This window comes from Gallinula chloropus (assembly GCF_964237585.1).
Source record: "Gallinula chloropus genome assembly, chromosome: 8".
NCBI classification, from domain to species: Eukaryota; Metazoa; Chordata; class Aves; order Gruiformes; family Rallidae; genus Gallinula; species Gallinula chloropus.
The window spans coordinates 4,117,344-4,144,340 of NC_140093.1; the positions used below are offsets into that span (position 1 = coordinate 4,117,344).

Genomic DNA, 26,997 nt, shown 5'->3' on the forward strand with positions numbered 1-26,997 from the left:
CTCAGCAGCACGTCCTTTGGGGCAAGTGTGTGGCAGGCTGAAGGACAGGAGAAGTCTTTCAGCTGGCAACCTGTGCCCCCTCCCCTGCAGGCTCTGGTTCCTGTCACCATTGAGGTGGAAGTTCCCTTTGATCTTCACCGGTACATCATTGGCCAGAAGGGAAGTGGGATCCGCAAGATGATGGATGAGTTTGAAGTAAGTCATCCCCCCCTTCCCCCCAGCCCCTGCCTGAAGAATCAATAACTGGCCACGTTTGTGGGGGCAGCAATCAGCTGTGGGATACTCAGGACTTGTTGTGGTTTGACCATGGAATGAGGCAATGGGATGTGTTTTGATTTAAACCCCTGACTGGGACTTGGTGGCTTTTGTGTTGAAGCTGGGTGGTGGGCAGTGGTGCTGTGAGCTTTACCTACAGGGATTCCTCACCACTGTGAGAGTTGGTTTCCTCCTCAGCCATGGGAAATGGCTCTGCTGTGCCTGCCCCTTTGGGGAATTCCCTGGAAGCCCTCAGGAGCTCTTGGGGCTGGTGCAGGTTGGCTGCAGACAGTGCTGCTGAGCACATACTCCATAGAGGAGAAGACCTCTCAGGATCTGGGTGGAGCAAATCAGGCAGGGAAGGGAAAAGATTGGCGTGGTTGAGTAGAGACCTGCTGGTCAAAGTACAGAGCAAGAAGCCAAACAGGGACAGGTGACCTGGGAAGGTGCTGCATGGTGGTGTAGGGATGGGGTCAGGAAGGCCAGGGCACAGCTGGAGCTGAATTTGGCAAGGGGTGCAAAGGGTAACAAGAAGGGTTCTACAAGTATGTCAACCAGAAGAGGAAGGTGAAGGAGAGTGTACCTGTCCTGATGAACAGAAATGGTCACCTGATATCAACAGATAAGGAGAAGGCTGAGACACCTTCTGTGCCTCAGTCTTCGCTCTGAGGGTGGTGAGGCCCTGGCACAGGTTCCCCAGGGAGCTGGTGGCTGTCCCCTCCCTGGAGGTGTTTGTGGCCAGGTTGGATGAGACCTGGAGCAGCCTGGTCTGGTGAGAGGTGTCCCTGCCTGTGCCAGGGGGTTGGGACTTCATTAAGTCCCTTCCAGCCCTGACCATTCTGTGTATTTGCCTCCTCATCCCTCTGGGCCAGTACAGGGACAAACAATCTGTTCACAGCAGAAGAAACAGGGTTCTATGACAAAAAGCCCAACATTGAGACATGGGCCCAGGCAGTTGGACCTGGTGGAGCAGGAGGTTGGACCAGATGACCTCCAGAGGTCCCTTCCAAGCTCAACTTCTCTGTGATTTTGTGGTTTAGGCTGTGTGGGAGCTGCTCTTTGTGGCAGGAGGGATCAGCAAGATGCCAGCCTCCATCACAGATGATAGGAGAGCAGTACCACAAAGTGATAATCCCTACTTGTTGTTCAGGTGAACATCCAAGTCCCTGCTCCTGAGCTGCAGTCAGATATCATCACCATCACTGGGCTGGCTACCAACCTGGACCGTGCCAAGGCTGGGCTCCTGGAGAGAGTGAAGGAGCTGCAGGCTGAACAAGAGGATCGGGTAAGGCCTGTGCTTCTCCTTCTTCCTCCCAGCCAAACAAGGCTTCAGCCTCTGGGTGTTCTTCCAGAAGCTGCACAGATGCCAGGAACCCCTTGTTTTAGCTGCTCTGCAGGTGTGGGGTGCTCCTGAGAGAGTTACCCAAATGACTGTCAGGGGAACTGACAGGAAAGGTTTAGGGTTGTGTTTTAGCTGACTTTGGACTGTCCAGGGCTCTGTCTTCATGTTCTTTGGAGATGCTGCAGGGTGGGAACCTCAGTGTGCCTGTTCTCATTGAACAGGTTGAGTTGGATGATTGCTACTTGTAGTTTCCCACTGAACTTGGCAGAAACACAAGGTCCCACCAGATGGATGTTGGGGTGCCTTTCTGTGCCCACATACATTCAAGGTTGACTCTGCAGAGTCTGTCCTGTCCATCTCAGAAGCCAGAAGGGTTGTAGATGGACATCACTGGACTGGCTGTGCTGTTGTATCTCACTCTGGTTCTCCTGTCACAGGCCTTGAGAAGCTTCAAGCTGACAGTCACTGTGGATCCCAAGTACCACCCCAAAATCATCGGGCGGAAGGGAGCAGTGATCACCCAGATCCGCACGGAGCACGAGGTCAACATCCAGTTCCCTGACAAAGATGATGAAAGCCAGGTGAGAGGTCAGAGGGGGTGGTTTTCTCTGAGCACAACACAGGTGGGAAGGGGACAGTTGGACTTGATGATCTCAGAGGTCTCTTCCAACCTTAATGATTCTGTGATTCTCCAGGGCTCTGACCCACCTGCAGATAAGGCGGAGGGTGAAAGAATCATAGAATCATAGAATTGGAGGGGTTAGAAGGGACCTCCAGAGCCCATGGGGTCCAACCCCCCTGCCAAAGCAGCTCCCTGGGACATATCACTCAGACAGGTGTCCAGACAGGTCTTGAATATCTCCAGAGAAGAGACTCCACACCCCCTGGGCAGCCTGTCCCAGGGCTCCCTCACCCTCACTGGCTACAAGTTCTTCCCCATGTTGCTGTGGAACTTCCTCTGCTCCAACTTGCAGCCCTTGTCCTATCCCCACAGAGCACTGAAAAGGGGTTGGCTGATTCCCCCTGCATCCCCTGCTTAAGATAATTATAAACTTTAATTAGGTCCCCCCTTAGTCTTCTCAAGGCTGAAGAGTCCCAACTTACTCAGCCTATCCTCATAGGGGAGATGCTCCAGGCCCCTAATCATCTTCGTGGCCCTTCTTTGGACTCTCTCCAGGAGATCCCTGTCCTTTTTAAACCAAGGAGCCCAGAACTGGACACAATACTCCAGGTGGGGCCTGACCAGGGCAGAGTAGAGGGGGAGGATCCCCTCCTGTGACCTGCAAAGGGATTAGTGGGGTGAAGACTTCCTCAGCTGTTTGATCCTGGTCTCTCTCTCAGTCACACATGTCCCTGTACCCCCAGGCTCAAGACCAGATCACCATCACTGGCTATGAGAAGAACGCTGAGGCTGCCCGGGATGCCATCATGAAGATCGTTGGGGAGCTGGAGCAGATGGTGTCTGAGGACGTGACCCTGGACCACCGCGTCCACGCGCGCATCATCGGCGCGCGCGGCAAGGCCATCCGCAAGATCATGGATGAGTTCAAGGTGAGCAGGGGGCTGGTGCAGCACAGGTAGGGGCTGGGCCTTTGCTCACAGGTGTGGTACCAGCCTTCCTGAATTCAGGAACCTCGCGTCTTGTGGTCCTGGAGTCTTGGGCCTGTTGAGCACCTTCAGCTGGAAGGGGCAGCAGAAGGGATGCCAGTGTTGTCCTGCTCTGTCACCACAAATGTCCCCCCTGCCAGGGCAACCTCTGTGCTGGGCAGCTGGGTGATGTGATCACCACGCCCAGGCACCAGCAGAAGCATCCCCAGATGACCTCAGCTGTGAGTCACCCTTCTGGGACCCAGGCCAGGAGGAGTGAGCCCTTCCTGTCCTGCTGGAGCACAGCCAGAAGAGGAACCCGGAAATGTTTAGCCCTGGAAAGAGTGCTGAGTTCTGCCCCACTGCACAGCCCTTCTAGGGGGTTTCTTGCAGGCAGGGGTCCAGATGGTTTGCAGAGGGAGAAGGTGGCTGTGTCAGCTCCTGTGGTGACTGGAAGGGGACAGCCAGGCCTCTTGCTGGGGGCTCTGGGAGGAGACTCTGCCCACACGCCCTCAGCTGGAGCTTCACTCATGGAAATCCTCTGGGCTTCTTTGTCTCTAGAATCATAGAATCACAGGGGTGGAAGGGACCTCAAGAGCTCATTAGGTCCAACCCCCTGCCAAAGCAGCTCCCTAGGACAGGTCACACAGGCTGGTGTCCCAACAGGGCTGGAATCTCTCCAGAGAAGGAGACTCCACACCCCCTGGGCAGCCTGTCCCAGGGCTCCCTCACCCTCACTGGCTACAAGTTCTTCCCCATGTTGCTGTGGAACTTCCTCTGCTCCAACTTGCAGCCACTGCCCCTTGTCCTGTCCCCACAGACACTGAGAAGGGGCTGCCCATTTCCCCCTGCATCCCATACTGGAGATCTTGATAAACATTCATAAGGTCCCCCCTTAGTCTTCTTCTCTCCAGGCTGCACAGCCCCAGCTCACTCAGCCTTTCCTCACAGGGGAGATGCTCCAGGCCCTGACTCTGGGGACTGTGACCTGCTCTCAGGGCTTCAGAGTTGGTGGAGTCAGCTGACTCTGGGAAGCACAGGGACCTTTGCCCCAACAACGTGTGGCAGTAGCTGTGTGCTTAACTACAGGGGCAGTAGCGAAGGTGAACCCTGAGCCATAAGGCTTTGGAGATGTGCATCTTGGCTGGGCTCCAGCATGGAAACAAGCTGTTTGGTTCCCAAATGAGCAGCCTCTGGTTTTGGTCCTGTCTTGTGTTCCTTCCCTGCACCCACCTGGAAAGCAGCTTTGTGGGGGGTACACCACACCAGCTCCCTGAAGTAGTCATCAGCCAGGATTACTCTGTCAGGGGAGAGATGAGAGAGCCCTTAGTTTTGTGCTGGAACAGGCTGCCCAGAGAGGGGGTGGGTGCCCCATCCATGGGGGTGTTCAAGGCTGGGTTGGATGGGGCCCTGGGCAACCTTGTGTAGCTCCAGGCCTGGAGGTTGGTGGCCCTGCCTGTGGGAGGGGGGTTGGAGCTCTGTGATCCTTGGGGTCCAACCCAGACCAGTCTATGATGCTGGAAAGGCAGCCCTGTGCTGCAGGGGCTGCTACTGCAGAGGCTGCTCAGCCTGCCTTTGGAGGAGAATGGGGCATGTATCCCAGTGTACCCCCAGCATGGGGGCTGTGCAGGTCCCACACAGACTGGGGCAGGGAACAGACCAGGGTTTTGTTCTCCATGTGTGTGATGATGAGGCTCCTGGGAGTCTGTGGCTTTGCAGATCTAAGTCCTGTCCTGTGCTTTGTGTTCCAGGTGGATATTCGCTTTCCCCAGAGCGGAGCTCCTGACCCCAACTGTGTGACTGTGACAGGACTCCCTGAAAACGTGGAAGAAGCTATTGATCACATCCTGAACTTGGAGGAGGAATATGTAAGTGGTCAGCAAGTCTCTGCAGGGGCTTAGCAAGGATTTCCTCTGCCACAGAGCTGATGGCTGAAGTATCTCCATGTAGTATTTTCTACATTGGAAACTGGAGCCCTGTGAAGGCAGCAGTCAGCCCTGGTCTGCAGCTGTCCCTCAGACCAAGTGGGTGCAGAGCAGTGGCAAGGGCTGGCCCTGCTGTCCAGGGTAGGAGTGAGAGTGCTGGAGCACCACCAGCACAGGTCCATGCTTGCCTTGCTGCTGCTTCCATCAGTCAGGAGCTGGTGGCCCTCAGGCTGTAGCAGAAACTCTGGTCGCTGTAAAACACACCGGTGGCCTTGGGCAGGTTGTGGTCCAGTGAGATGGCTGGGGGGAGGCACCTTACACCAGTTTGAAGGGCTGTCCAGCTCCTCCCCTAACTGGCCTGTGTCACTGCAGCTTGCAGATGTGGTGGACAACGAGGCAATGCAGGTGTACATGAAGCCCTCATCTCATGAAGAGTCCAAGGCCCCATCCAAGGGCTTCGTGGTGAGAGATGCACCCTGGGCCACCGTCAACAACGAGAAGGTGAGTGGGGCTGGGGGCACAGGGCATGGGGCATCTGCTGCCAGGGACCCACTCTGGGCCTGGCCCTCCTGTCACACCCAGGGAGACAGGCTGCTCTCCCTCCCCTCAGGAGCCATGAGGGGCTTTCCCTGTGCATTGCAGCCCCTGGCTCTGCCTCTCCACCCTCCAGAGTGTCTGCTGGCTCTTCCTTCCAGCCTGACTGGTAGTGGCTCCCACTGTGGGGCTCCTAGGGCGTGGGAGACCCTTACCAGGAAGTGTCCTACCAGGTCACCTTGTTTCTCAGGGTGGGGATGGCACCTTGGGACTCCTGACTCTTCTGCTGCAGCCCAGCAGGGCTCGATGCTGGCTGGCTGGCAGCAGTGAGCTGGGACTCCTGGCAGCTCTGTCCTCAGCTGGCAGGACTGGCTTGACCCTGCTCCAGTGGCCAAGTCCCCAAGGCTGGGCCCGTGGAGCCATCTGCCCCGGCCTGCACCCTCCCAAACATCATTTCTGGATGGTTTGGCCACCCACCCACCCAAGGGCAGTCCTGAGGACCCAGTGATACTTCCCACCCCCACCCACTGCTTCTGCTCATGAGACATCAGAGCATGCTTAGCTCAGGGCTGCACCGCGCAGGCTCGCAGCAGGGCAGCAGCTTAACTTGTTCCCTTTTTGTTTGCTCTAGGCCCCTGATATGAGCAGTTCTGAAGACTTCCCCAGCTTTGGGGCTCAAGTGGCCCCCAAGACTCTTCCCTGGGGACCCAAACGATAATGACCTGGAAGCAGAAACTCCTCCAGCCCGCTGACCTGACACTAACCTGCCACAAATACTTCCTGTCTGAAATCTGACCCAGCGGCTGGAGTACAAGTCAATTGCCCCAAGAGGTCTCCTAATGGTGTCTGGAGTGCTAGAGCCCATCCTGCTCCCCTCAGCTATCACCGTGGCTAGGACCCACCCTCATCTCTTGATGGATATTCTTTCCTCCTTTGGAACAAGACTTCCACTCAGATTCAAACACTAAATGTGTGTGGTTTTGGTTTTTTTTTTTGTTAGAAACTTCATAATTGACTCCAAGTGGCTTAAGATTCGCAGCTTCCCGAGCGCTAGCAGAGCGAGCCGCTCTCCTGAGCATGTCTCACTAGGCATTCTCGCCTTCATTAGGAGACCTCCTTTACTGTGGCTAGGAATCTACTTCCTGTCTCATGACCTCAGGAAATAAATTTCCTTGACTTTCTAAAGCCAAAACGTTTGCCCTCTTTTTCCTTTGTGTTTATCCCAGGCCTTACCTTACCTTTGTAGAGTGCAATCAACTCTTCTTTTCTTTTTTTTTTTCCCCTCCTTTTAACTGCCAAAAATTCATTTAATGCTGATAGCTGACTGTGGGGAGAGCTTCAAATCATCTGAAAAGGTCAGAAACTTGCTTTGTAAAAGGATAAAAACCCCTTCAGTAGGCTGTAGAGGCGGCAGAGATGGAAGGGATCGGAGCAACGCCCGGCTCTCTGGGTCAGGTAACCCCCTCCTCTGAGCACCACATGATGCCAGCCCCTGCCCCCAGCTCCCCCAGCTCCCCCTGGGCCCTTCCCAGCAGTGTGAGCAGGCAGGCCCAGCCGTGGTACCGCACGGGGCAGGCTTGGGTTGGCCCAAGGGGTGTGTGTTGTGACCCAGGAGCAGCTGGAGGGAAGCGCAGCCTGGAGACGCTCCCGCCCTCTGCTCGCCTCTGGGCACGAGCAGCAAGGGGGATGCCTGTTGCCTTCTTTCTACCTCAAAAGTCAGTGGGCTGGTGGCCTCTCCCTGTAAGGGGGGGAGCAGCTGGCCCAGCTCTTGCACCCGGAGCGGGAGTGGGGAGGAGAGGGAGAAGCAAGAGGAGCCTTTTGTCTCCACGTGGCTGTAGGGAGCCTCCTCCAGAGGGAAGCTGAGCCTGGCTGGGAATCACAGCCCTGGTCCTGCCTGCTGAGCTGCAGCCTTGCCCTTGGCTGCAGAGCTGGGCAGCCAGGCTTCTGCTTCCCTGGCATGGGGGGCTGAGGGTGTGCTGCGCTGAGCCCTCCCCAGGGCCCCCAGCGTATGGGTGGCAGAGGGTTGGTCCATGCTCTGGCCTCCAGGCTGCTTGTGCTCAGCCCCTGCCAGGGCTTGTGTGAAGGAGGCTGTGTCCAAGCTCCAGCCAGTGGGAGGAAAAACCACCTCTTTGTGGAGGGAGGCGGGGAATGCCGGGACTCTGTTCCCTCCCTTCCCTGCCTCAGTCTGAGCCGTTCCTCTACCCCAGCTGCTTCAGCTCTGGGACAAGCAGGAGTCCCTGGCCTCTTCTCTAGAGCTGCTTCTGGAGCAGAGGCCCAGCGTCCTTGCCTTTCCCCTTTGTCCTGATGTGCTGACATTTCTCCTTCCCCTGCCAGCTCTTCCTGGAAGAGGCTGCTATGCAGAAGTCAAATCAAAACCTCACCGTGCTCCCCCTCTTTGAGAAAGGACTGGAGCTGGTTGCAGCCCGCTGCAGGGACCTTGGCTGCTCCCAAGGACAGGGGTGGCCTTGCTTCCAGCACGGGAGACAGGGTGGGTCAGGCAGAACTAGGGTGACACCCTCCCATCTGCATCTTGTCAGGAAATGGTTATTACCCATGTAGCTTAGACCTGTCCTTTGTCACCGAGCCTATTGCCCCACCCCACCCCTCTTTAGGCCCCTGTGCCCTCACCAGTTGCACAGTTAGGTGTGAGTTACGTTTGGGGCACCACAGTCTGGGCTCGTGCCCCCACAGCCCAGCCCTCCACTTTAAAGAAGGTCATGAAGTGATTGTACCTAGTACTGTCCCCCCCAGCACCCTCCCTCCGCAGCAGACTGTGGCATGTGTCCCATTTCCTCTCTTTGACGTCTTCCATATTGTACGTTTCCATAGCAATGATCCCTTGGCCTTAACTTTGGAATTTGGAGACTATATGCAAACATGTAAAAAGGCTCATGAGTATGGATGACACTGGAATTTTATAAATTCTAAAATAAAACCTGAAACAGCCTGGAGTGTCGTGGATCTTCTTTCTCCTGAAAGGGAGCCCCCCCAGGCAGCCCTTGGCTCAGCCAGGTTTAGCCTGGGGGGGTTGAGGTGTTCCTGCCTGCACACCTGAGTCTCTGCTGCAACCCTGCCCTGGCACAGCCCAGGGCTGGTGTGGAGGGAAGGCAGGAGCAGCAGAGCAGGGGTTGGGGCTGTGCCCTGCCCGAGGGGTGGTGCCTGGGGGGCTGCAGGGGAGGAGAGGAGAGGGAGGGCACCAGCCATGATCCCCTTGCTCACCTTCTCCAGAGCCTCCTGTGGCCAGCACCACCTCAGCACCCAGCAGCCCTGGCCCAGGCGCTGCTCTCTGACAGGTGAGGCTCCCCAGGCTCCAGGCTGGCTTGAGGAGGAGCTGGTTGGGACCCCCAAGTCCCAGCACCCAGCCATAGGGCACACTGTGTTGCTCAGCTGCTGGAGAACTGCTCTGTCTCCCAGGCCTGCAGCTGCATCTGGGATGCTGGCCTTGCTTCTTGGCTCCTGTCTCTCAAAAGGACCTGAGCCACAGAGAAAGGGAACTGGTGTGTGCAGGAGCTGCCCCAGCTCTTTACAGGGCTGCTGTCTTGCTTGCCTGAGCCTCTGTGCACGTTTAAAGCAAAACCCAAAGGTTTTTAAGGAGGTGGAGGTGCCACAGCCCACCTTGTCCTCAGCCAGGGTCTCCTGCCCAGGTACCATCCACACTTCACCTTGACCTCTCTGGACTCAGAGATGTGAGAGGTTCCAGCCAGGAAATCACAAGCCCAGGAAAGAAAAGGGGCCCTGGGGGTGTCGCCTTTGGGAAAGCAGCTGCCCCTCCAGCCCTGGGGCAGGCCCAGCCAACCCCATGTGCCAAACCTGAGCCCCAGCTCCTGGGGAGAAGGGACAGGGGCTCCACTGGCAGGTGGTCCCACAGCACACGAGGTGAAAGACGCTCCCACAGCCACACAGGCAGCTGCCATGGACCTACCTGTGGTCACCTGGGGCAGGAAGTCAGAGGTGAAGGTGATGAGGAAGGCCTGGGCACAGGGGGGGCTGCAGCAGGCCCTGCAGCTGGGGGATGCCCCAGCCCCTGCCCCCCTGCCCAACCTCCTCTGTGTGTGGTGTTCTACCTCACCTTGCCCTCAGCACAACACAGCAGACAGGCTCAGCAGCTCCCTGCTCACATCTCCAGCTCTCACCCCTCACTTAAACCCAAGCAGGGCCACATGTCATGGGGGTGTGAGGGGAGACAGCATCCCACAGCTGGAGCTCCACCTTCTGCAAAGCCAGACCCACCCCAGCATCACATCTCCCCTCACCACTTCAACATCCTGCAGCACCAACACAGGTTTCTGCCCCTACCTGCTCCAGCAGACTTGCCCCTCACCACCCACCACCCACCCCACCATCCCCAGGCAGGTGACAGCCCCCAGGACAGAGCCCCAGATGCTGCTCCCTGTGCCTGCCCAGCCACAGGCTGCTGGGAGCCACAGGCAAACTTGCAGATCCTCAGCACCAGCTCACAGCTGTAACCTGGCTGAGCATCTCCACACCATCCCATTTCTGACCAGGACACCACAGAGCTGGGTCTGACTGGGGGACCTGTGCAGAAGGTGACTAACCTGAGGGTGGGGTACATCAGCAGGTGGCTCCAAGCAGCTTCAGCTTGTGGTAAACACTCTCCACCAAAGCTTCTCCCCTAAACAACAGGAGCAAACACCAGGGAAGCCTCTTGTGTTAAGGTTTAATAATAATAATAACAACAACATTTCAAAACCAACGAGTGTGTTGAACACGAGACCTGGGTACTCAGTGGCTGTTCAATGACCATCTGCTCTGTGGGGGGGGGGGGTCAGTGTACTGAGGACCTGGGGAGTAGGAAGTGGATAAAAAAAACCCAGTTAAGGAGATTTCTCTCTCTCAGGGAGGGCAGGACAGGCTGTGGGGTGGGCAGCAGGGGGTTCAGAATCGGACAAAGGTGGCATCGATCTGCCGCACGGTGGGGAGGGCCAGCATGATTTTGCGCCGGTACTGGGGATCCTTCTGCAAGGGGTTTCTCTCCAGATAGACAGTTTCCAAATTCTTGGCTCCTTTCAGCTCATCCAGGTCACTCCAGCTCTCCACAAGGTTGTCATTCATCTGCAGAGCACACAGACATGGGCACAGACAGGTCAGAACCCTTCAGAGAGCGCAGCCCGTCCCACCGGCGCACTGGGGAAGAGCCAGCAGGACCCTGGGACAGGCTACAGAGTGTCCCAGCCCACCCACTGCTCATTTAAGGGTTGGAAATCTTTATGGCCAAGGCTTTCTCCCACTCTAACACCTATCTTTACCTTCAGGACTTCCTAGGAACTGTTAAGAAGTCCCAAGCTGCTGTGAAAGGTGACATTTTCCTCTCCTCCCATTCACATCAGCTCTCTACATCAACCCTTCTGAGCTTCAGAGCAAGCAGCAAGCCCTCCCACTCAGGGTCTCCTCCCATCAGCCCAGGAGCTGCCTTGCTGCTGGGCACTGCCAAGGAACCCCCACACCCAGGGGACAAATGCTTCAAGGAAGCAAAGTGTGCAAGGTGGCCACATGCTGCTGTCCCACCCCCAGGCCTCAGGCTTTTGGATCCAAAGGCAGCTACTACAGCAATACCACCTTTAAAAACAGTGTATAGGGGGCAAAAAAAACCCCAAACAAACCTCAACCCCCCCCCAGTAGACCAGCTCTGGCCCCCTCAACAGCTGTTCTTTCCCAGAGTAAGCCAGAAACACTGTGAACCCTGTGTGCTGTGTCAGGTTCCACAGTGTTCCTGTGCAGCAAGGAAATCCCTGTCACTCTGCTACATCCAACTCATCAGCCCTTCAGACATCTCCATCCCTCTGCTCAGGAGGTACCAGGAAGCTGTTAGGAAACACCAGGGTTTGAAACTCTGCTTCCTTAAGGTGTCAAAGGACCTTGTTGTGTGGCCTCTGTTCTACACTCAGTGCCAAAACATGCAGGAGTCGATGCAACATTTGTTTCCATCAGCCACCCCTGCCCTGCTCTTTATCAAATTGCCCAGCATTTTGACTTTTTAATTGTTTTTAAAAGCCCCAGCAGTGTTCCAGCAGTGAGAAGCCAGGAGGGCATCTCCCAGGTTCAGGTAACCCATCCTGGGCAGCAGAGAACTCACCACACTGAGGGGGTGGTCAGGCTGTTCCCATTCCCTCTGTCAAACAAGGGGAAACTGCAGCACAAAGCTGCCTTCTGTAAGCAGGGCAAGAGCTGGAAGGGAGACTGGAGGAGACTTCAGAGGACAGGGACACTCCACCATCTCATTTTTAATGCCCCAAAACCTCCAGCCCATCTGTGAGGCCCCTCCCAGGCAGCAGGGTGCTAATGTTCCAGCAGCAGAGTCTCCCTGTACTTCTTGACAGGACACAGGAGTGACAAAGGGCTCAGCTAACACCAGGAGGAGAGAGGAGCAGCCCAAGGCAGTTCCCTGCCTCTCAGGAATGGGAGTGAACTGGAAGATGGTGCTTTTGTCTTCCTGTTTATACCACAAGCACATTGATGTGGCTCTAAACAGGCATTGTGCAGAGTGCAGTGACAAGACAGTATCAGGTTCCCCCTTATCACTTCAAAAAAAAGCATGAGATCTGCAAAACTGGGATGAGGGAGGGATGTTTGGCAACCCCCCCCAACTGTGGAGGCAGGGCCTGTTTCCTAGGTAGGGCTGGGCTTGTTCCCACTAAGCAAAGTTCTAATCTAAGCTCAAATTTTTCCTTAGGGGGGAAAGAACCCCCCCATGCAGACAGCCAAGGTCTCAGTGTTGGTCACCAGAAGAGCTCACTCCAAGACACAGACACACAGTGGCCTCCTGCTTGCCATCAGAAGGGTCTCTTTCACCCCTGAACAGACACCCCAGGGCCTTACCCAGAACTCCTGCAGCTCTGTGAGGTGGCTGATGTTTTCAATCTTCTTGATTCTGTTGGCTGCAATGTCCAGCATTGTGAGTTTGTTCTAGACAAGCAGAGACAACAAGCCATTAGGCTGGGCTTCCTCACACCTTCCCCATCCCGTTTTTATTCTCAGGCCCAGAGCTGGAAACTACCAGAAGCAAAGACACATCACTGCCAGCTGCTCACAGGCACCTCAAGAACTGCCTAAATACAGCAAGGGAAGTTGTTTTTAATTAAGCTGGGTTAATGACCTCCCAGAAGCCACAGGACAAGAATAAAAGCAGTTCCTGGCTGGAGAGCAGGTGCCAGCCAAGGGCTCCCAAGAAGTGAGGTTCTCTCACAATGCATTGAGAGGAGGAATCCATTCAAAACCAGATCCTAAGTGTCCCCTTCAAGCACCAGAGCTGAAGGTACTTCTTGCAGCAGGATACCCAATGGTTTTAGAAAGAGGGTCTGTTTCTGCTTTGCACACACACAACCCAAGTTCCAGGTTGTCTCTGTTCTCCAGCAAGGTCACCTGCTGCTGGGTAAGAAGGAAAATGCTACAGGCTGCTTCTGGGAAATCAACCCAAGCCAGAAATTGTGTCAAGCTGCTGCCTGAATGGCTGCAGTAGAGGCAGCTGGCTGCAGCCACCAGTCTTTCCCTCCCTGAAGATCAGCCAGGCTGCTGCACCTCTCGCTTCCCCTCCTCAGGTCATGGAGAGAACTCTACTCCAGGAGATGTGGAGGAGCTTCACCCACACCACAGCTTTTAACCTAAGAAAACCCTCAGATCTTGGGGGCTTTTTTGAGAAACCAAAGACCCCACTACCTAACTGGGGAAGCCAAGAGCCAACAGCTCCTGGAAGAGCAGAGCTACCAGCAGTTGAGGAGAAAAGGGCTGTGTCAGAGTTAGCAAGAGCCTCTCACGTTGTTCTCCAGCCCCTCGATGGCTTCGATGCCGTTGTGGCTGAGGTACAGCTCGCGCAGGTTCACCAGGCTCTGCAGCCCCTCCATCTTGGTCAGGCGGTTGTTCTGGAAGGGAAACCAGGAGTTTTCAGGCCCATTCCCCACCAACCAAAAGCCCAGGGAGTCACCAGAGGAAGCAAGCACCCCTCCCAGCATGGAGAGGGCCTGGGCCCAGGCTGGGATCTCTGCAGCGCCAGGCACAGGGGAGCCGCAGCCTCTACGTTTAGAGGAACCAGACTCTGACCTCCCCATCAAAAGGTGAAAGTTCTCTGTCTCCTCAGAAGCATGGAGAGCTCTCCTCCTGCAGGCTGTACTAAGGGAACAGTGGGATGGGGAGTTAGAGGACTCCCATCCCACCTGCTGTACATCACTCTTTACCTGTGCCTGTCTCACCAGCCACTCTAAGAGACACCACGATGCACCAGCAGTGCCACACAGGTGAGGGGGCTTGAGCAAAGGAACTGGGTGAGTGGCTTTTGTTCCACTTTAAGGAAGAAGCTGATGGAGGAGATTTCAATTTCACACAGGCTCCCTTCACCTCTCCTCCCTGTTCAGGAAGGAAGGAGTGACACTGAGCCAGCTTCCCTGGTGTTACTCATTGGGTGTTACTGGAACATACTGGGAAGCAGCATTCCAGGAAGGAAATGGCGGTAACACTCATTGCTTCCTGTTCTCTCTTGCATAAAAAGTGTTCAAGCCTTTCACCAGTGTCTGTCAATCTCATTTAGTGGGGGAGGATGAGGAGAGACAGCACAGAGAATATCACGAGAATATCACACTCCTTCCAGTCCAGGAGTTTGGCTCAAACACTGGAGACAGAATCACAGAATCACCGGGTTGGAAAAGCCCTTTAAGATCGAGTCCAACCGTCCCTGTCCTGTGCTGACCCAGATCCCTGAGCACCTCATCTCCCCCCTGTTAAACACACCCAGGGACTCAGCCCCCTCCCTGGGCAGCCTGTGCCAGGCCCTGACAACTCTTTCAGGGAAGAACTTTTCCCTCCCATCTGAGCTGACCCTGCCCTGGCACAGCTTGAGCCCATTGCCCCTTGTCCCATCTCCTGTCCCCTGGCTGAAGAGACCATCGCCCACCTCTCTGCACCCTCCTGGCAGGGCAGGGGAGGTGGGGAGAAGGTCTCCCCTCAGCCTCTTCTTCTCCAGGCTCAACACCCCCAGCTCCCTCAGCTGCTCCTCAGAGGATTTTGCCCTCCAGCCCCTTCCCTGGACTCGCTCCAGGACCTCAATGTCCTTCTGATGGTGAGGGGCCCAGAACTGGACCCAGCACTCAAGGTGCAGCCCCACCAGTGCCCAGTCCAGGGGCATAATCCCCTCCCCAGACCTACTGGCCACAAGCCAGGATGCCCTTGGCCTTCCTGGCCACCCAGGCACACTGCTGGCTCATGTTCAGCTTGCAGTCACCCAATACCCCCAGGTCCTTCTCTGCCTGACAGCTCTCCAGCCAGTCTCCAAAACTGGACACAGACCTGCTGATTCAGAAACACTTTCAAACTCCAAGGCAGCTCACAGAGCTGAGGCTGTTACAAGTGTGACAGTGAGCAGCAGAGCCAGTACCTGTATGCTGAGCACAGTCAGGTTTGTCAGTGCATCCAAGTTCTGGAGCTTGGTGATTTTATTCTTCCCAAGGAACAGGCTGTCAAGACTGGCCAAGGCGTCGATGTTCTCAATTGCCTGTGAAGCCACCAGAGGAGACAGTGTTATGGGATGCAAAGCTCCAAGCTGTAGGTGTGGTGAGCATGTTACAGCCCTGACCCAGGGGCTGCACCCCTGAGAAACACAAGCCTGAGGCTCCCTCCCTTTTGACCCAAGAGCTGAGAGAGCACAGGACTTGGCAGGGTGGCAATGAGCTGGGCCAGCGTGACAACTGGCTTGTGGCACCACTACAAGGTAGTTTCAGCACGGGTGGCTTTGTCCCAGCTGTCCAGGCAGCAAGAGCTGAGCAAGGAAAGGCCCAGGGAGCACTAAATGTGACATTCCCTAGGCCATAAGGTGTACCCAGGGCAGCAGATACCCAGTTATGAAGTGAGAACAAGGGAACAGAAGGACAGTCCAGGAGAAAACAGGATCTGAACATTCAGTCCTGACCATTGGTGACAGTCAGCAGCAAGGTGTTTAGCTTCTACACACAACAGTCTCTGTCACAAGCACAGCTGCCTGTTTTATGGGTGTATGTGTCAATGTCTTTAGCTACTGCTGCTGCAGCACAAACACATGCCAATTTCAGTGACAGATATGCTCCTGGCAGCACATGTGTGTTATACCAGTTTAAGTCCTGAGCTCAGCTTTTGGTGGGAGGAAATAAGGATCTCCTGAGGCATCAAAGGCCACCATATTCTTTGTTTGCAAAGGAAAGGGCACCAGAAAGCACAAACAGAAGAGAAAAAGAAAGGCAAGAAAAGGGGAGAAGGAAGGGGGTTAGAGAAGTAAACAGAAAGAAAAAACAAGCAGCTTTTTTCAGGGGAAAGCCTCTTGATTAAAGGTGCTGTTAAAATAGCAGGTTATCAGTTACATGTAGGTATCAAGCTAGAAAGACACACAATAGGCTTTAGGGACACAGCACCAGCCTCTGGGAAGGGAAGAGAAATCAAAACCTGCTGGGTTTTAGCAGGAGAAAACAACCCCCTGCAAAAGGCAGCACACACAAGGGGTTACACTGGGGAGGGAAGATTTATAAGCAGCGAGGCACTACGCTCACATGGGATGACAGGACCCAGCAGGCACAGCAAGGAGCTGTTCCAGAGTGACAATGGCACCCAACTGTGAGGGCCAGGCAGTGAAGTGACAGGAACAATGACCATGAGGTTGTGAGCACAGGCCAGGGAAGGGCACTGAGCTCAGGCTCACGCCAAGGCCGCGCTCGCCAGCGGGCACCGCGCCTACCCGGATGCGGTTGGATCCCAACTCCAACATCTGCAGCATCTGCAGGCTGCTCAGATTCTCAATCTTGCTGATTTTGTTGTTGACAAGGAAGAGTTTCTTTAGCTGGGTGAGCCTGTCCAGTCCTTCGATGTGTCGCAGAACGTTGAAGGAGATGTCCAGGATCCTGAGGGGAAACACAAGAACAGAGGTGCCTTCAGTCCCCTCAGGTCTGGAGGAGCCTGGGAGAGGCACTGGGAAACTGGTGGGGAACCTCACTGCCTGCAGAGATCAAGCCCTGTGCTAGGCCTTGCAGTCCTAAGTGTCATTTCTTGTCATCACAATGGCAAGTACACCTTTCAAAACACTACTACAGCCTGCTGTCAGGGCAGCACAGAGATGATGGTCAGCGTTGCGCCCAGCAGTGGAGCTCCCACTGTGGGAGGAAGGCAGCCCCCAGGGCTTCCCCCCAGAAAGGGAAGGCAGCCCCCAGTTCTGGGCTCCCTGGGATAAAACAGACAGGGATCTCCTGGAGAGAGTCCAGAGGAGGCTACAGAGATGAGGAAGGGCCTGGAGCATCTCCCCTGTGAGGAAAGGCTGAGTGAGCTGGGGCTGTTCAGCCTGGAGAAGAGAAGACTAAGGGGAGACCTTATGAATGTTTATCAGTATCTTCAGTATGGGATGCAGGGGGAAATGGGCAGCCCCTTCTCAGTGTCTGTGGGGACAGGACAAGGGGCAATGGCTGCAAGTTGGAGCACAGGGAGTTCCACAGCAACATGGGGAAGAACTTGTAGCCAGTGAGGGTGAGGGAGCCCTGGGACAGGCTGCCCTGGGGGTGTGGAGTCTCCTTCTCCAGAGAGATTCCAGCCTTGTCCGGACACCGACCTGTGTGCCCTGTCCCAGGGAGCTGCTTTGGCAGGGGGTTGGACCCCATGGGCTCTGGAGGTCCCTTCCAGCCCCTGTGACTCTGTGACTCTGTGATCACCTCTCATTCTCCCTGCCTCACACAACACACACTTCACCCCCAGCTGACCATCCCTGCTGAGCTCCAGGACACGAAGCCACTTTACCCCACAGGTTAAAATACCAACAGAGAACAGCCCCTTCCCAGAGCACCCAAACAAACAAGGAGAAGAGCCTGTGTGTAAATACAGCATGAGCAGCTCAGTGAAAGCCCCCTGTGGTTCCCCTGGACTCACTCAAGCTCCACCAGAGCCTCCAAGTTCTCGATCTTCCGAATCTGGTTGTCATAGAGATCCAGTTCCCGCAGCGTCGGCAGCTGCTCCAGGTTCTCAATGCGCTTGATCAGGTTCTGACGGAGACACAGAGTCTGATGGGGAGGGGGGAGAAGATGAGAAACAACCAGGAACATGGGTGTGAATGACTATTTTTGGCATAGAGATAATGAGATTTGGTGGTTTGGGGTGTTTTTTTTAATAGAATCTTGCAGTCTCCTGAGTTGGAAGAGCCCATGAGGATCACCAAGTCCAACTCCCAGCTCTGCACACACCCAGCCCAGTCAGAGCATCCAGGTGCTTCTTGCCCTCAGCCCAGCTCAGGGCTGTGACCCCTTCCCTGGGCAGCCTGTGCCAAGCACCCGACCCCCCTCTCAGTACAGAACCTAACAGAATCTCCTCTTGTTTTTTCCAGCTCTACAGAAGGAAATCTTTTTACCACAAAGACAGTCAGACCCTAGAAGAGCAGCCCAGAGGGGCTGTGTAATCCCCAGCAATGTGCTTTAACTGGACCTGCTCTGAGCAGGGTTTACTAAAAGCCTCCAGAGCTCCTTTCCAACCTAAGTTTTTCCTATGTCAATCCTGCTCTGCAGGTACAGGATGGATCTTTTCCAATGAGCCCTGATGTGTTGTCTCTCATCCACTTCTAAAACCCCAGAATTCCTAATACTACCTGACAGACAGGGAAACACCACCTCCTCCACTTAAACAGAAAGGCACCTTGCTAGAAACCCAGCCAAGGAGAAGGCTCCTCTATCTGTCCTCTTAGATGTTAGACAAGCAAAACCTCCAGCTCCAAGAGGTGTTCCCTCTTCCTTAGGACTGTTACCTTCACTTTCTTGAGCACCTCAAATCCTTCAATCTTCCCAATTCGGAAATGATTCAAGTCAACATCCTGAAAAAGAAACAGAAGGATTCAGCAGCTGCTTCAAAACACCCTTCCAAGGCCAACCTGGCACTTTTTTCTTACAAAATGTGTTGCCCATTCAAACATCCCTTCAAAGAGCTGCTGAAAACTGGGTTTGGCACACAATTTTACCCCCAAGGGTGAAGTGTGTGGCCTAAGCTTGTCAGCTGTGAAAGGGCAACATCCCTTCACAGAGCACTGTTCCACCAAGGGGAGAAGTTCTTGTTCAGTGAATTCTGATTTTATGGAGACAGACAAATTCTGCTGTCTGGCATCAGTAAGATGTTGCAGAAAACTCTCTTGCCCACTCAGCTAGGGGTTAACTGGAACACACTTTGCTGTTTCCAGTTCTGGGCCTCAGATGAACAGGAACCCACTGTTACTTCAAATAACCTGGTGGTCCTGTCAACATTAACTCCACACAGGCTGAGGCACTTCACATCTGTGCTGCCCAGCCCCAGATGTTCCAGTTTCACAGGACAGACAAGGAGGAATAGAGCACTTTTACCATGGGAGCTCAACACCTCTCCAGCTCACAGGCCCAGGAGGCTGCTGAGGCACAAGGCCTGGTGCAAACCACAGGTCTGACAGCAGGAAGGGGCTCAGTAAAGACATATCCCCACTAAGGCTGGTAGCTTGTCAGTAACACGTGCAGCACAGGCTCACTCCCAGAGCCTCCACGCTTCATTTAACATTCTAAATTAGTAATAAGATGTTTTAGCAACTGACAGAGAACACAACCCCCCTACTTCTAGCTTAAAGGCTCTGAAACAATTCCAGGGAAGATCACGACAGGCAGAACCTTCAGAAGGATTAAATCTTTCACCAGGTTTCAATACTTGCCTTTGCCTACGTTTTCTTCCCGCTGTATAAAGCCCGTAAGGGCAAAAATCTGCCTTTACCTCAGCTTCTGGGTCCAGGTTAATAGTCTCCATGTCCACTGGTGTCTCTGCTTCTTCTGCAGGAGAAGTAAATACATTAAAAACTTCTGCTGCCTGAGAGCTAAAGGCAAGATTACATTGGCTAACACACAGAGAGGCAAAGGGAACCAATGCTCCTCCTCAGAAGAGGAATCATAGACTGGTCTGGGTTGGGAGGGATCCCAAGGGTCACAGAGCTCCAACCCCCCTGCCACAGGCAGGGACACCAACCTCCAGGCCTGGAGCTACACAAGGTTGCCCAGGGCCCCAGCCAACCTGGCCTTGAACACCTCCAGGGATGGGGCATCCACCCCCTCTCTGGGCAGCCTGTTCCAGCCCCTCACCACTCTCTCTGGAAAGAACTTCCCCCTAATATCTCATCTAATCCTTCCCTTTTCCAGCTTCACTCCACCCCCCCTTGTCCTGCCAGTCTCTGCCCTTTAACAAGATGATTCCCCTCCTGTTTCTCTGCTCCCTTCAGGGACTGGAAGGCCGCAATGAGGTCCCCTCACAGCCTTCTCTTCTCCAGGCTGACCCAGCCCAGCTCCCTCAGCCTCTCTCCATAGGGGAGCTGCTCCAGCCCTCTGAGCATCTCTGTGGCTCCTCTGACCCCTCTCCACCAGTCCCACATCTTTCTTGTACTGGGGCCCCAGCTCTGGACACAGGACTCCAGCTGGGGCCTCCCCAGGGCAGAGCAGAGAGGGACAATCCCCTCCCTGTCCCTGCTGCCCCCACCTCTGCTGATGGAGCCCAGAAACATGGAAGATACACAGTTCAGCTGTTCAGCTGCATGAAAATACCCCTCACCTATCTGGCTTGTGTTGTGACAGCTAGCTGTAGAAGAAGCACTTCCCTAACAACAGTGTTTCATGCCTAGATGCAGAAGAGAGAGAAAAGCACCTTCCCCAGCCTGCCTGTGCAGCTGCTGCATAATGCTGGCTTAAGACTGATCTTAAGACTCCTTTTCTTTACACTTAGGGCCATCCATCCTTTAGAAGGACACCATCCAGTGTCTGTGCTCCTCCAAGGAGGAACACAACCCTGCCAAGAAGAAATCTAACCTGCCCAGTGATAGCTCCAGGAATGACCAAGCATCTGAGCAATCCCACCCCTCAGCTTCTCCCTCATAAGCACTGACAGTTTATGTCAGCATTGTGCACACCTTTGCAGGGATTTCCCTCCTCTTGTTTGGCTGAACTCCCTAACATGCCAGAACACATTGTTTGTCACACCACACAGGGTTTTTTGGGCAATGTCTTTATAGCTCTGGATGGCAGCCCAGCATTTGCTGTGCTCCTGTAAGAGGGAGTGAAGTTTACTGGCTCAATTCATTGTGAATAATTCATGCCCAATTCTCCTTTCTTGGTGACAGTCTGCTAGTTGCATCAACTTCCAAAGAAAGTCTAATTCACCTTGGCAAGAGACACACAGCACACAAGCCTTTTCCACTTCATGTGGTACAGGCAGAAGCCTGTGTGCTTGTGTGCTCCAAAAACCCAAGGGACTGTAACTACAGTCAGACCCCAGACTGGTCTGGGTTGGGAGGGACCCCAAGCATCACAGAGCTCCAACCCCCCTGCCACAGGCAGGGCCACCAACCTCCAGGCCTGGAGCTACATCCCAAAGGCTGTGCACTGACTCCTGCTGTACTGTTTGCAAGCTCATCTGTTAACCCAGAAGCCAAGACTGCTTTTACACCCCAGCATGGTTTTAACACCCTCACAAAGGCCAGGTGTCCCCTGTACTTCCCAAGTGTTTTTCCTCCCCATGCTTGGCATTTCAGTGGCATTGTAAGGAGAAGCAGCTTCACATTCTTTAATGTTGCCATCAAACACTGAGGTTGGGATACACACATCACCTCGTTGTCCTGTAGCTGCTGCTCTTGCCCAGGCACTTCAACACTGAAGAGCACGAGCTGGACCGACTCACACAAGTTAAAACCAAAACCACTGCCCTGTCTTCATCTTTTAATATACTTTCAAGCAGCAATTAGCACAGGGAGTGTAAAGTATATTTTGAAGATAAAGTGAAATGAACAGGAAGGCTTGGAGACATTGAGCAGCTGCACAGAAACACCACCAAAGCTGACATGCAGAGAGATGCCTGTCAGTGTTTCAGCAACAGGCAGCACTTTGCTTTTGCCTTATTTTCCTTCTCCCAGAGCTATCACAGAGTCACAGGGGCTGGAAGGGACCTCCAGAGCCCATGGGGTCCAACCCCCTGCCAAAGCAGCTCCCTGGGACAGGGCACACAGGTTGGTGTCCCAACAGGGCTGGAATCTCTCCAGAGAAGGAGACTCCACACCCCCTGGGCAGCCTGTCCCAGGGCTCCCTCACCCTCACTGGCTACAAGTTCTTCCCCATGTTGGTGTGGAACTTCCTCTGCTCCAACTTGCAGCCATTGCCCCTTGTCCTGTCCCCACAAACACTGAGAAGGGGCTGCCCATTTCCCCCTGCATCCCATACTGGAGATATTGATAAACATTCATAAGGTCCCCCCTTAGTCTTCTCTCCAGGCTGAACAGCCCCAGCTCACTCAGCCTTTCCTCACAGGGGAGATGCTCCAGACCCTCCTCATCTCTGTCCCTCCTCTGGACTCTCTCCAGGAGACCCCTGGCTTTTTTATCCCAGGGAGCCCAGAACTGGCCACAACACTCCAGGTGGGGCCTGACCAGGGCAGAGCAGAAGGGGAGGATCCCCTCCAGCAGAGGAGCACGATACCCTGCCTGCTGCTCCCAAGGCTGCATCTCTTTGCCCTACTTCTCCAGGTGCAAAGTGCTGCCAGCACAAAGTTCTCCAAGCCAAACAAGCACCCTCATTGAATTTACAGCCAAGAACACAGGCCAAGTTTGGAACAACAGGAATTGGAGACAGCACATAGAAACCCAAGCCATTCCCCTTGTATTAAGTTGTACTAGCAAGTGCTCATGGTGAAGAGCCTTCCAGGTTTGAGATTTAAAGCTGTCCAAAAGTAAAACCACTCATGCACTCAGGAAAAAAAATAAATTATTTGAACAAAAATAAAATTCAAATGGAAAAAAAAAATTATTCAAAGTTTTTTGGCTTCCCTATAAATGAAGTTTCATTGCAGCACTCAGTCCAGACCATTTACACACATGTGGGTTTGGCAACGTGCTGAGTACTCTGTTCTGGGACCTGTCAAAGGGCAGCTCAGAGTGAAGGAACTTCATCAACACAAACCCACCCCCTTCCTTGTGTTTTTTTGCCACATGGCTTTGGGCAACCAGCTCCAGCGTGGGGAAGAGGCATGCAAGTCCAAAGGTGCACAACCCAAACCACACAGGACATGTGCACTGAATTAACTGAAAGAAAAGCAATTTAAACCCCATCAAAGCAATTTACACCAATGCATCAGCATTTATGTCATCAGGCCAGCTCTCTCAGTTTATGGACTGTGTGTTAGGCACTCTCCATAAAGTAATGTCTAAAGTGAGATGAGCATGCTGAAAACACTGGTAAATCAAGTAGTGGTAGGAGAACATTAAAGAGCTTTTTTTTCCTCCCAAAGAAGAGAATTTAAAGCAGTTTTAGCAAACTCAAGTCTTATTGTCAGCCAGCATATTATATATAAACCAGGTGGCCATAAAGCACCCCAAAGCAACTGCTTTACAAAGAGAGCTGGAGGTTCAGCTGCATGCAGTCCATATGATGACAGGGTGTCCATGAGCCAGCAGTGTGCCCTGGGGGCTGAGAGAGACAAGGGGATCCTGGGGGGCATCAGGAGGAGTGTGGGCAGCAGGTCACAGGAGGGGATCCTCCCCCTCTGCTCTGCCCTGGTCAGGCCCCACCTGGAGTGTTGTGGCCAGTTCTGGGCTCCCTGGGATAAAACAGACAGGGGTCTCCTGGAGAGAGTCCAGAGGAGGCTACAGAGATGAGGAGGGTCTGGAGCATCTCCCCTGTGAGGAGAGGCTGAGTGAGCTGGGGCTGTTCAGCCTGGAGAAAAGAAGACTAAGGGGGGACCTCATGAATGTTTATCAGTATCTTCAGTATGGGATGCAGGGGGAAATGGCCAGCCCCTTCTCAGTGTCTGTGGGGACAGGACAAGGGGCAATGGCTGCAAGTTGGAGCAGAGGAAGTTCCACAGCAACATGGGGAAGAACTTGTACCCAGTGAGGGTGAGGGAGCCCTGGGACAGGCTGCCCAGGGGGTGTGGAGTCTCCTTCTCTGGAGAGATTCCAGCCCCATCTGGACACCGGCCTGTGTGCCCTGGCCCAGGGAGCTGCTTTGGCAGGGGGTTGGACCCCATGGGCTCTGGAGGTCCCTTCCAGCCCCTGTGACCTGCAAACAGAGCTTCAGCCCACAGTTTTGAATGCAGCAGGTTTCTCCATGGGCAAAGAAACAAACCCAACACTGCTCTGGCAACGAAGCTGCTTAAGTGAATCCTGGTGCAAGCTGTGCCTGGGAGCCAGGCAGCTCTGCAGAAGTAGGTAAAAAAAACCCCTGACATTCAGGAAACCCAAATTCCACAGTGGGGAACTGCAGTCGTTGAGTTATGTAAGTTCACAGCACCACAAGCCTTTAAAGCCACTGACAGCCTGACTGCACAGGCAGGAGAAGCAGTATTAATAGCTGAGTTGTAAGCTGCACAAGCAGAGGCATTGATCCTCAGAAAAAAAAAAAATCAGCTGAATGATGAATCTGAAGCTTCAGCTGCTCCAGCTCTTTCTATTTATGATCTTATGGAACACTCTTCATTTTCCTTTCAGCTGAGAAAGGAAGGAGGTGGCTGCAGAAGCTAACTCAACTGCTGCAGAATTATTCCTCTGCTTCCTTTCTGCCCCAGTAGAAATTTTCTGAATGCCAGCAGTTTGGAAGCAGCAGCAGCAACAACACAGTTGCTGTATTAAGCTGCATCCAGTAATTCAGCCACCAAGTGGGTTTTTACTGAAGTATTTTCTCCAGGACTGTAAATCACAACCTGAAAGAGGCAGGTAGGTGACAGCAGCTGAACAAACACCTGGTGTTAATGGAAAACTGTGGGTTTACTGATCTTGTGAAGCACAGCTTGTGAAGGTGTGCTCTTCCACTTTCACAGACATCACTGGGGCATTATTTAATTAATATGCAGGGGAGAGAGGTGTTATGATCAATTATACCTAGAAGGAGTTAGTTTACTTACTTAGGAGATGAGATTTAAAATTCTCACAATAATTTACTAGCTTGGGGAAATATTTTTTGCAAATTCTAATGGGGAAGGTGAAAGTTGGGAGAGGCCCTCAGTAGATGCACACCCAAAAAGGCCTCAAGATTTGGTGCAGAAAGTTTGCTGTATTCATTTATTTTCACTTCCAGAGCAAGAATAACCACAGGAACCTGCCTGTCAAAAGGATGCCATTACACCTCAGATTGTTAGCTACCACCAAAAGCCATGGGGATGTTGCTATACAAGGTCTCCAGAAACACAGCTCCACTGACAAATTCTAGGCAAGCCACTGAAAATCAAACTGTTCCATCCTACACACACTGGATTGAAAGAGAAAACTGGGTAGAAGCAGCAAAAACAGCAGCAGCCAGACAGCTTCCTTGAGTTTATCTAGTCACAGAATCACAGGGGTTGGAAGGGACCTCAAGAGATCATGGGGTCCAACCCCCCTCTGCCTTCCAAAGGAATCTGACAACCTACATCCACTAAAGCAGAATCATGAAAAGCTGTTTCTGTTTATTTTCCAGTGAACATTTCCAGCACCTTTCAAGGGAGAGTTACTCTGTCCCCACCAAAAAAAGAAAACCCACCCCAAACAAGTGTGAACAAAAGGGGTTTACATTTGGATGTGAAGTATTTCAAACAGAAATGTAGATGGATAGATAAATGAATAAGATTTTTTAAAAACAGGTGGTTTTTAAAACCATATCAGTGGTTCCCTGACACGAAGGCAGATTTATTTTAGCAAGAAGGATGTGATAACTTATTTCTGCTTAAAGGAGATTGCTCCAGGGTGGGTTTGTGTAGTTAACTAACATTGCCACAGCCATCAAGAGCACAAAGAGCCGCAAGAAACACAAAGGAGCCATGCAGACGGGCTATTGTCCACGGTGGTCAAACAATTCCCACAGCAAATCACCGAGGCTGGGAAAGGTACCTGCGGAGTTCTCACCATTCTGCTCGTCTCTCAGGCTCTGCTGGCTGAGGTCTGTTACTAAGCGAACCGCTTGCTTCTTCCCTTCCTCGTCTCCAGACTCCTCCGATTCAATCCGCTTATCGACTGCGTGAGACAGAGAAGAGCCGAGTTAGGCTGTTTGCAGCCGCGGAGCAGAGGGGAAGGAGCAGCAGGCAGGTACAACAACCGGGATTCACATATACCACTACTACGCGGTTAGTAGAAATCCTAAGAGTTAACTAAACGAAAGGTTTAGTCTTAAATAAAAGGCCTCTTACCCCTTGTTTCTACTTTGATTTTGGATGTACTTTTTCCTCCCATCACATCTTCCTAAACAATCTGGGAAGAAGACTGGAGGAAAAAGGAGATTTCTTAGATCAATGAAGTGCAATTCCAAAGATTACAGAGGGGGGATTAGAACTATTACAGTTTAAAAGCTTTTAGGGATATTATATATATATAAGTATATAAACCCAGTATTGTGCACGGTAGTACGAGTGACACAAAGAGGTGGCAGCGTTAAGAAAATACTAATAGAAGAATTAGACAAAAAAATAATCCCTGCAGATCAAAGAAACCACCTCCCCAGCACAACCTGCGGGGCCCCCTCGCCGCTCGAGCAGCCACAGCCCTGGCAGCCACCCTGGGGACCTGAAGCTCGCTCCTCCCTCTGCTGCCCCTCAGCAACCCCTCTCGTTTCAGGGCTCGGCCGAGGGAACGCAGCGCCACGGCGGCGGATTCCTTGGGAATTTGGGGTTTAAGGCCACAGGCGCCTCCACGAGCTCCCTCCTCCTCCTCCCCGCCCTCGGGCGCGCAGCCCCCGGGGAGAGGGAAGGGCCTCAGGCCGTGCCCCGGGGAACGCACCCCCCAGCCCGGCCGCCGGCCCTCAGACCGGACACCCCCGAGCCGCCCGGCCGCCCAAGCCCCCCCAGCCCCACAGAACGCAGCTGGCAGCCGCCCCGCCGAGCGGCGGCACCCAGAGACGGGTCGCCCCACCTCCCACGGCGGCCATGCCAGCCCCTCAGCGAGCTCTCACCCTCCATCATCTCCTGCGGTCCCTCTCCGCTCTCCGCCGCCATATTGCCTCCCCCACCACCGCCGCCCCCTTCCGGAAACCGCCTCATCCTCCGCCGCAGCCAATCATCTCCGCACTCGGTGCGCCGAGGGGGCGGGTGAGCGCCCCAGCCGCCGGCCTCTCAGGCGCATGCGTAAGGGACCGTACCCCCCCCCCCCCCCTCCCCGCGGCCTCCTGGGAGTTGTAGTTCCCGCCAGGCAGGGCGGGAAGAGGTCGTAGCTGCAGCAGCGGCTGGGGAGCTGCCTCCTCCCCTTAGCGCCTCGGCTCTGAGGCGTTACCAGCTACTCTCGGCCTCGGCGTTCCGCCCGTCGGCTGTCACCCCGCCGAGGAGCCTTCCATCTGCTGAGCAGGGATCCTTGGGCGGCTCCGCTGAGAGTGCCTGGGCTCGGCGGCTCGAAGCGGGGCACCGTGCGTG

General features: G+C 54.0%; 2 protein-coding genes across 4 annotated transcripts in view; one reads left to right on the top strand and one right to left on the bottom strand.

The window, feature by feature from the left end:
* The window catches only part of HDLBP (high density lipoprotein binding protein), a 42,710-nt gene extending 34,121 nt beyond the window's left edge, over positions 1 to 8,589 (top strand). Inside the window, exons 22-28 of the mRNA XM_084267704.1 lie at positions 91 to 195; positions 1,406 to 1,540; positions 2,035 to 2,178; positions 2,963 to 3,148; positions 4,936 to 5,052; positions 5,482 to 5,610; positions 6,275 to 8,589. Coding sequence (XP_084123830.1) covers positions 91 to 195; positions 1,406 to 1,540; positions 2,035 to 2,178; positions 2,963 to 3,148; positions 4,936 to 5,052; positions 5,482 to 5,610; positions 6,275 to 6,361 — 903 coding nt within the window. The 3' untranslated portion in view covers positions 6,362 to 8,589. The remainder of the gene's footprint in view (positions 1 to 90; positions 196 to 1,405; positions 1,541 to 2,034; positions 2,179 to 2,962; positions 3,149 to 4,935; positions 5,053 to 5,481; positions 5,611 to 6,274) is intronic.
* A 1,725-nt stretch (positions 8,590 to 10,314) lies between these two features.
* Positions 10,315 to 26,590, bottom strand: PPP1R7 (protein phosphatase 1 regulatory subunit 7). Of its 3 annotated transcripts, none has more exons than XM_084267103.1 (10): positions 26,544 to 26,590; positions 25,505 to 25,612; positions 19,372 to 19,427; positions 18,392 to 18,457; positions 17,527 to 17,657; positions 16,352 to 16,514; positions 15,026 to 15,142; positions 13,416 to 13,520; positions 12,481 to 12,567; positions 10,315 to 10,716 (listed from the first exon to the last, which is right to left on the bottom strand). In XM_084267103.1, exons 1-10 carry the CDS (start codon positions 26,584 to 26,586, stop codon positions 10,540 to 10,542), a joined length of 1,053 nt encoding a protein of 350 aa, XP_084123229.1. In that variant the 5' UTR covers positions 26,587 to 26,590; the 3' UTR covers positions 10,315 to 10,539. The 3 variants fall into 3 exon arrangements, with proteins under 3 accessions (XP_084123229.1, XP_084123227.1, XP_084123228.1); XM_084267101.1 differs by having other exon boundaries at positions 25,490 to 25,612; XM_084267102.1 differs by lacking the exon at positions 26,544 to 26,590 and adding an exon at positions 25,786 to 25,830 and having other exon boundaries at positions 25,490 to 25,612.
* Between the last annotated feature and the right edge of the window lie 407 nt (positions 26,591 to 26,997).